The sequence below is a fragment of the Nicrophorus vespilloides genome, unplaced genomic scaffold, assembly GCF_001412225.1.
Source record: "Nicrophorus vespilloides isolate i.1.1-1 unplaced genomic scaffold, Nicve_v1.0, whole genome shotgun sequence".
In the NCBI taxonomy this organism is placed as follows: Eukaryota; Metazoa; Arthropoda; class Insecta; order Coleoptera; family Silphidae; genus Nicrophorus; species Nicrophorus vespilloides.
In genome coordinates this window covers 1-9,082 of record NW_017096367.1, presented here as the reverse complement: position 1 = coordinate 9,082, position 9,082 = coordinate 1, and the positions used below count along the sequence as shown (strand labels likewise).

The window sequence follows — 9,082 nt, the reverse complement described above, 5'->3', positions numbered from 1 at the left end:
TATTGCTTTATTCGGGAAAATAATAATAATTCATGATCAACGGCGGCGATAAACGATGATCGCACGAACGTTTCGTGATTAGGGTGAGTGCCGCACGTTGCGTTCTTCGCGTGTCTCCTCTTCTATGAGGAGGATACGTATGTGTGCGAATATAATAATAATAAATTAACGCAAATTCCGCGTAAAATAACGCGGCTTGAATAAATTCACAATTGTTGAATCGAAGAACGAGAACGGAAGAGGAAAATTCCTCTATTCCTTTTTTACTTCCACTTTTGTCTTTCCCTTTTTTTTTTATTTTGATTCGTTTCTTTACGTAATTGTAGAATGCGCGCGCGCGCAAAAAACGAATAAGAAAATCCGCGCAAACGTTATCATCATCCACAAGTGTTTCCCATCGCGGCGCGACGGCAGTAGGCGACGCGCTTTCGTTGCGACCGTTTTTGTTTCAACAACTCCACCTCCAACTATCCTAGGCAACGCGATTCCTTTTTGTTTATTCGTCAATTTGTTTATAATTCTTTTGTTTCGACCTTCAAATTTTCATAGTCACAATTTTCTTCATTTTTTCTGTGAATTGTTTCCAGCAAAACTTGTTTTTCTCTCTTGTTTTATCAAAGCCGACGCGGATATCGTTGATAATGGAATAACGCGGAAATTAGATTAAGAATTTGCTGAAATTCAGCGGCAATTGTCCAAGTTGATAACAAGCAGTGGAGTGTTTTTTCTTTTTTTTTTTTTGAAACAAAACACAACTAAAAACAGCAAGGAGGGAGAAAAAGTGGTGTTGTGTCTTTCAAAAAAAAAACTAAAATTGTATCCGTGTGCCACAAAAACGCATGGGTTTTTTGGTAAGTTTTTTTTTATTAAATTAATTGGAAAAGTCGCAAATTTGTCCTTAATTTTGTCCACAATCAGTGAAAGCTAAAAATTACAGTTTTTAATAATTACTATATATATAAAAGAAACAGTAATTATAGAAAAATTTTGTTTTAGAAAAAAGTTTAATTTTTTTTTTCAAATTTCACAGATCATAACAGATAAACGGTGAATAGCACAAATCTCGCAGTGAGCTGGTTTTAAAGGCTATAGATTTATGTTAGATTTACACTTTGAATGATCTAATTATGATGATTGGTTATCGAGTAATGAAACAAAAGGTGAAGACACGTCAAACAAATCGAAAATCGTGATATCTTGATTATTAATTAACATTACGTAACCATGGTTATATCAAAAGAAGCGCAATTTAAAACCTCTTCCGATGTAATTATGAAGTATTTGGAAACATTTACAATTTTTTTGATATAATCATAAATTATAGTGGTTTGAAGAGGGAGCAAAAAAAAAACAACGATTATTGATGTTCGTGTATCGAAGGAATGTTTAGAATGAGGTTCTCGCTTTCACCCTTAAAACGAGAGAAAAATGTAATATGTAGTGAAGTGAAATATGGACGAGGGTGGAAAATGTGAAGAAAATGATTGTTATTTATGTCTATCTTCAATATCTACATTTTCTTTTCTTCAGCGAAATAAGAAAAGATGTAAGAACAAAAACGTGGTCGATTTGGACGATTTTGTAAAAAAAAATATATTTCAAGTTTTGGAAACACTGAAATCGTTGCGGTATTTGTGCTTTCGGCATTTGTTTCTATACGCATTTCGCTTTTGCTTTTGTTTGTTTATTTTTGTTTTGCCTTCGTGATTTTGCCTACATTAAGGAATGTTTTATTAAGCTGAAGTGGAACGAAGATTTACACGACGTTTTCCAGGATTATTAAAAACACGTTTCGCATAATTAACGACACTCGAGACTCTTTGCTTATTTTCGTATTTATTAACAACAACAACAACAAAAAAAAACAACTTTTCCTCACTCAATACAGCGCTGAAATTTAAGACTGAAAGTAATTAAAAATGCTTAATTATCGAGTGGATAACATTTTTCATCAAGTTTTAACTTTGTCGTGTAATCATTGTGTTTTGTAAAAGGATCGTAGAATTTCTTTAATTATCATTGATTAACGAATAATTTTACTTTGTTCGAGAATTGTAAGTGAAAAATTACATTAATTCTTTATGTTCTGCATTTGTGTCATTATTGACATGTGTCAATATAACTTGACATTAACCTAATAAAATGACAGTTAAAACAATTACATTTTAGACACTCAATACAGCGCTGAAATTTAAGACTGAAAGTAATTAAAAATGCTTAATTATCGAGTAGATAACATTTTTCATCAAGTTTTAACTTTGTCGTGTAATCATTGTGTTTTGTATAAGGATCGTAGAATTTCTTTAATTATCATTGATTAACGAATAATTTTACTTTGTTGTTCGTTCGAGAATTGAAAGTGAAAAAATACATTGATTCCTTATGTTCTGCAATTGTGTCAATATTGACATGTGTCAATATAACTTGACATTAACCTAATAAAATGACAGTTAAAACAATTACATTTTTGACGTGAATGCTGTCACTCCATTATATCCAAATTAAGGTTATACTTGTCAGTTGATAATTTTAACATATGTCATTGCATTTTTTTTAAACCGTATCACAAACGTGGGTTACATAATAATCGGCTTTAATTGACAAATTCTGAATGCAAATTTATCAACTAATCTTATTTGTTTGGCTCGCATTAAATACGCACTAATCTCACTCACACTATTGCTGCATGTTTGCTTTGCTAAATGGAGTTCTCAGCGTCAACGACCCTCCTCCCCCAACTCACAAAAACGGACCTCTCGCATGACTGAATTGGTGTGTTTGTACGATTCAATGGGGAATTCAATTTGCAAATTAAACGCACCCCCGTTCTTCGTCGATTAATTTTTGCTGCTTCCTGTCATTATTTTCTTCTTTCCGTCATTCAAAATGTCATTTATGACATTTATCTTAATTATACATGTTCAACTGTCAACTGTCAACGTCATCTAAATTTGTCATTGAATGACAAGCAACGAACCTAACCTTGAACAACGTCAATGTCAGAAACGTCAAAATGTTCATTGCGAAAATCTTTATTTTCTTTTTGTTCGTTTCTCAGTGGATTTCTAGCGGTATATTTTTCCGAACGGAAAATTATATGGATTGAGTCGACGATGATTCGGGTCTCGGCGTTTCCGCGAATTTTCCGTAATTATACCTGCAAGCCGTACATTCAGAAAGCATGCAGGATAATAAAAAAACAAAATAAAATCGAGGCCGAACCACGAAACGACCAATCAAATCGAATTCATCGCTTTTGTTTTTCTTTTTTTCCTTCAAGTTTGGAAGCGCTAAATTTGAAATCGATTTTATAAAACAAAACAAAAAAAACTGCGAACTATTGGAGCGTCTCTAATTCACTGATAGATGTTTCAGTTTTTTATAAAATACGACAGTAGTAAATTCATTTTTTATTTAGTGGAAAAAAACAAGTTTATATATTGTGTTTTTGTTGGTTGGTAACATGTTTGCAATTGACTTTTTGTAACCAAAGAAAATAAAAATCCCCTATTTTCATCAATTTTTGGTCAACATTTAATACCAACCGTACTAAAAATCATACGAAATGACCCTATATAATAAATAGTATACACGGAAACCGAATAAAGCGCGCGAATTTTGATTGTTACATTTTCGATTAGGGCGCATTTATTTACGAGACAATAAAACGAAAAAGAAACAAAAACGTATTTCAGCCACCCTCGCTCGGACAGTTCATTAAGTCGTAAAAAAAAATATGTTCGGTTTTTCTCTTTTTTTCAAGAGGTAAAATCATATTTTGTTTGAAATGAGAAAAATTAAATCGATGGCAAATAGACGGAATGAAAGAAAGACAGAGGGAAAATTAATCACTCGACTGGATGGAAAAATTTCTCCGCGGACCGATGAACGGGAAAATTACAAATAGAATTTTTCATATCTAATTCGGCGCGAAAACTGTGCGATTACGAGAAAGAGAGAGCAAAATCATGAATGATGATTCTCAATTAAAGAGAGCGACTGTCTAATTTGACGTTTGACAAATTGTCAATTTTGACGTTTATCGATTAATACATACAGGAATTGTCTAATTTGACGTTTATCGATTAATACACGACAAACGTCAAAGTAAAAAAAACTGTATCAATGTATGTCATCTATCCAACAAAAAATTCAACTAAATTAAGTTTCAATGAATTTACTGTATCAAAGCTTAAGTGGCCAAATGAAAGCGACCAAATCGTTATGATCTCATTCAGTGAAAAATTTAACAGGAACTGTCTAATTTGACTTTTGATAAGTTGTCAATTTTGACGTTTATCGATTAATTCATATAGGAATTGTCAAATTTGACGTTTATCGATTAATACACGACAAACGTCAAATTAACAAAACTTTAGCAATGTTTTTTCTTATGTTGAAATTTACGCCATCTATCGAACGAAATATTCAACTAAATTAAGTTTCAATGAATTGACTGTATCAAACCTTAAGTGACCAATTGAAAACAACCAAATCGTTGTGATCTCATTCAGTGAAAAAACTTAACAGAAACTGTCTAATTTGACGTTTGACAAATTGTCAAATTTGACGTTTATCGATTAATACATAACAAACGTCAAAGGAAAAATTCAAAACTGTATCAATGATTTTCCTTATTATTGAAATTTACGCCATCTATCGAACGAAAATTTCAACTAAATTAAGTTTTAATGAATTTACTATGTAAAAGCTTAAGTGACGAAATGAAAGCGACCAAATAGTTGTGATCTCATTCAGTGAAAAAAACTTAACAGAAACTGTCTAATTTGACGTTTGACAAATTGCCAAATTTGACGTTTATCGACTAATACATGACCAACGTCAAAGGAAAAAAATAAAACTGTATCAATGTTTTTTTTTTCTTACGCCATCTATTGAACGAAATATACAACTAAATTAAGTTTCAATGAATTTACTAGAGCTTAAGTGAAAACTCGTGTATGACAAAGATTTCACTTCTTTTTTCGTTTTTCGTGCGGATCTATATATTCCTTTTCTTGTAACCTTTCATTGTAACGAATGGCAAAAGAAAAAGAAAAATGTTGGATTGTTATGAGCTATTGAATAATTTAGGCCGCGTCTCGGAACTTTAGTTTAGTTTGCGGCTGAATTATTGGCCTTCTCTTTTTCTCTCTTCACATTCATCCTCGTCTCACTCGTTCTTTTCTCTCTCCGTCTGTCCTTCTGCTTCTTCAACATTGTCCCGTATCCTTCCTTCCGCCTATTTCTGTCCCGTCCAACGTTCATTCCGCACAATGCGTTTTGCGCTCTCTGTGTTGTGTATATTTAGAAATTCCGAAGCCATCGATTTTTCCTTCGCCTTCATGCACTTACTTACTTACTCACTATTCACCAGAAACCAACTAACTCACTGTGCGTGTGAATCACTCATCGCCAACGCCGGAAATTCGATTGATTTTCCACTGAAACCCCCCAAATTTTACCATGAAAAAAACGATGAAAGTTTTGCGAAAACTCAAGAATTTGACACCTCACGTTTGTTACCAAACTTAAACTGATTACTCACAAACGTCAATGTCATTTCGCTTTACCCCTTCCCTTCCAAAAACTTAAATTAACTAATTTATAAATTACCATAGTTACCATATCGATCTTGTTTATTGAACTGTCAATGTCAAATTTAAAACATAGAGTTTGTTTTTAGAACTGTCAATGTCTTCCCACTTATTGTCAATATCACGTGATAATACAAGAACAAAAAAAATAACACACCGACAGTTCGAAAAAACAATGAACCATTAGCTCGAAGTATAATTTACAATACAAAAAAAATCAATGTCAATTCACTTATTGTCAACCTCAAATACAACACAAAAAAATGACACAAATGACAGTTTGAAAAAAAAAAAAGAATCATTACGTTTACGTTACATCAACGTAATTGTAATGCACTATCGTTTTTATTTATTGATCTGTCAATGTCAATTTAAAACATATGATTTATATTTAGAGCTGTCAATGTCAATACACTTATTGTCAACCTCAATTTATAATTATATAATACAACAAAATGACATTGACAGTTTGAAGAAAAAAGAACCATTACGTTTACGTTACATTAACGTAATTGTAATGCACTATCGTTCTTATTTATTGATATGTCAATTTAAAACATATGATTTAAATTTATAGCTGTCAATGTCAATCCACTTATTGTCAACCTCAATTTATAATTATATAATACAACAACAACAACAACAAATGACATTGCAGGTTGAAGAAAAAAAGAACAATTACGTTGTTACATCAACGTAATTGAAATACACTATCGTTTTTATTTATTGAGCTGTCAATGTCAATCTACTTATTGTCAACCTCAATTTATAATTATATAATACAACAACAAAAATGACATTGACAGTTTGAAAAAAAAGAACCATTACGTTTATGTTACAGCAACGTAATTGTAATACACTATCGTTCTTATTTATTGAGCTGTCAATGTCAATCCATTTATTGTCAACCTCAATTTATAATTATATAATACAACAACAACAAATGACATTGACAGTTTGAAGAAAAAAAGAACCATTACGTTTAAGTTACATCAACGTAATTGTAATACACTATCTTATTCTTATTTATTGATCTGTCAATGTCAATTTAAATCATATGATTTAAATTTAGAGCTGTCAATGTCAATTCACTTATTGTCAACCTCAATTTATAATTATATAATACAACATCAACAACAACAAATAACATTGACAGTTTGAAGAATAAAAGAACCATTACGTTTATGTTACAGCAACGTAATTGTAATATACTATCGTTCTTATTTATTGATCTGTCAATTTAAAATATATGATTTAAATTTATAGCTGTCAATGTCAATCCACTTATTGTCAACCTCAATTTATAATTATATAATACAATAACAACAAAAACAAAAATGACATTGACAGTTTGAAAAATAAATAAATGTACACGTTACGTTGCCGTAACGTGTAAAATTGTGATGTAGAATTTAATTATACGATATGAATATCGATTTGTGAAACGTAATTTTCAAATCAAACACGCATACAAAGTAAAGTAAACAACGAGTAATCGAATAAACGTGAAGTGTATACTACAACTTCCCTCTTGTTTATTTTTTTTGTGTGTGAAACAATCAACGCTATTTTTTTGTTTGTTTGCTGATCACATCGAATTCAATCTATATTTCGTGTTTTTTTTTTTAGTACACTTCTGTTGAATAGGGGCTCATTTTCCCGAAATCCACCCTCCGTTCGTTCGTTTTTTTCTTGTTGCTGTTCACGCACTTCACAACAAAAGTCTACATAATTAAAATTATATGTTTTCGCGAGCGAAACGATCCGTTGCCGTTAATTTGCGAATGAAAAGAACGGTGATTCAATGTTCGTTTCTGCTCTAGAAATCTATTCATCTTTTTGCAAAAAAAAAAAAAAACATTATACGATTTGATTTACAACTTTGTGCGTTTGCCGTAAATCTCATTGATGCTGTAAAGTGGAGATTCTTCAGTTAAATTCTCCAGTTTATTAAGTAGATTCGTGGGTAATCGTAGGGATTTGCGCCGACGACGGCGTAAAACTAATTGCAAATTATCATTCCATCCTATTTAATTAAACTAGGCTAAATGGAATGAGGTTTTAGTCTGAATTGGCGCGATCTTTCTTCCTCTCGTTGCGTTTTACTTTTCCGGCCGGCCGTCCGTCTGTAATCCGATGCCAGCGGAGATAACTGAATTAACTGCTGCAGTGGAAACCGAGCGCGAAATTGATGCGAAAACTACAAGAAAGAAGCACACCAACATCAACTCTATAATACTTACTAACAGCAGGCAGCAGCAGTAGCAACAACGAAAACAACACGTGCTGTGTTATCTATTGCAGAAACAAATGAGTTTTTCGCGTTTCTTATGTTTTTTCTTTCTTTCTATACATACATATGTATATATGCACGTTTATTGCGAAATCCAAGGAGGCGATGGATGGTATTTGTTCGTAATTGGTGGACGTGCCGGAGCGGCGTTTTGTTTCCGCGACAACAGCGGGAGGTAAACAATCACCATGGAAACAGAATGCAACAAAAGATTTGCGACGGTCACTTGAGAGGTTTCCAACTCCCACTTGATGTCTAATTAACGTTCGATTTTCGCATCGGTCGCATTTGCAAAAAAAATCGCTACATCTCGAACATTTTCTTAATTAATTTTTTTTCTTAATTTCAAATTTGATAGCTTATAACAACTGAACTGTATATGCTACAACTTTGTATGTGGGCTCATTGGAAAGCTCATAGTTTTATCTTTAATAATCTTATGTTGTTGTGTAATTGATGCGCGTGGTTATTGAGTTATTCAATAAAATGTTCTAATTCGTTTGTGTTTGTTTCAGGTTTGAGCGCGTTGCGGGTGGAGATGATGAAAAGGAGGAAATCAGAGCTGGGTTGACCGCTGCAATGGCCTTCAACGCAATCACTTTCCAGCCGACGACGTCCTCGGCCAACGCTTCCGAAGAGAGTCACGAATACCAGAAGGAAGAGCTCAACTTGTATTACGCCGTCTGCGAGATAATCGTCGCGATTCTGGCGGTCGTCGGTAATGCCCTCGTGATACTCGTCTTCCGTAAAGAGCGTCGTCTTCGTCGTCGCACTAACTACTACATCGTCTCCTTGGCTGTCGCCGATTTCCTGGTGGGACTTCTCGGCATTCCGTTTGCGGTCATGTCTTCCGTTGGATTGCCGACGAATCTGTACGCGTGTCTCTTCACCGTCTCACTGCTCGTCGTCCTCTGCACCATATCGATATTCTGTCTGGTCGCCGTCTCCGTCGATCGTTACTGGGCCATCCTACATCCGATGGGGTACTCGAGGAACGTTCGCACCAAAACGGCATTGGGTGAGCAAATAACGATAGATAGAATGGACACAAAAGATGCATATGAAAGCTGAATGTTTAGGGAATCTAGCATGTATCGATATATTACTGTGGTTTTATCCATACGGCTGTAATTCACGTTCAAAGTTTGAAAAACATGAAAAAAAAGTAGTATTTTCACATTTCATTGATTTT

General features: G+C 33.4%; 1 protein-coding gene across 1 annotated transcript; it reads left to right on the top strand.

Moving 5' to 3' along the window:
* Positions 1–278: 278 nt before the first annotated feature.
* On the top strand, positions 279–8,961 carry LOC108556821 (adenosine receptor A2b-like). The gene is made up of 2 exons (XM_017913095.1): positions 279–851; positions 8,406–8,961. Exon 2 carries the CDS (start codon positions 8,470–8,472, stop codon positions 8,959–8,961), a length of 492 nt encoding a protein of 163 aa, XP_017768584.1. The 5' UTR covers positions 279–851; positions 8,406–8,469.
* The last annotated feature ends 121 nt before the right edge of the window (positions 8,962–9,082 follow it).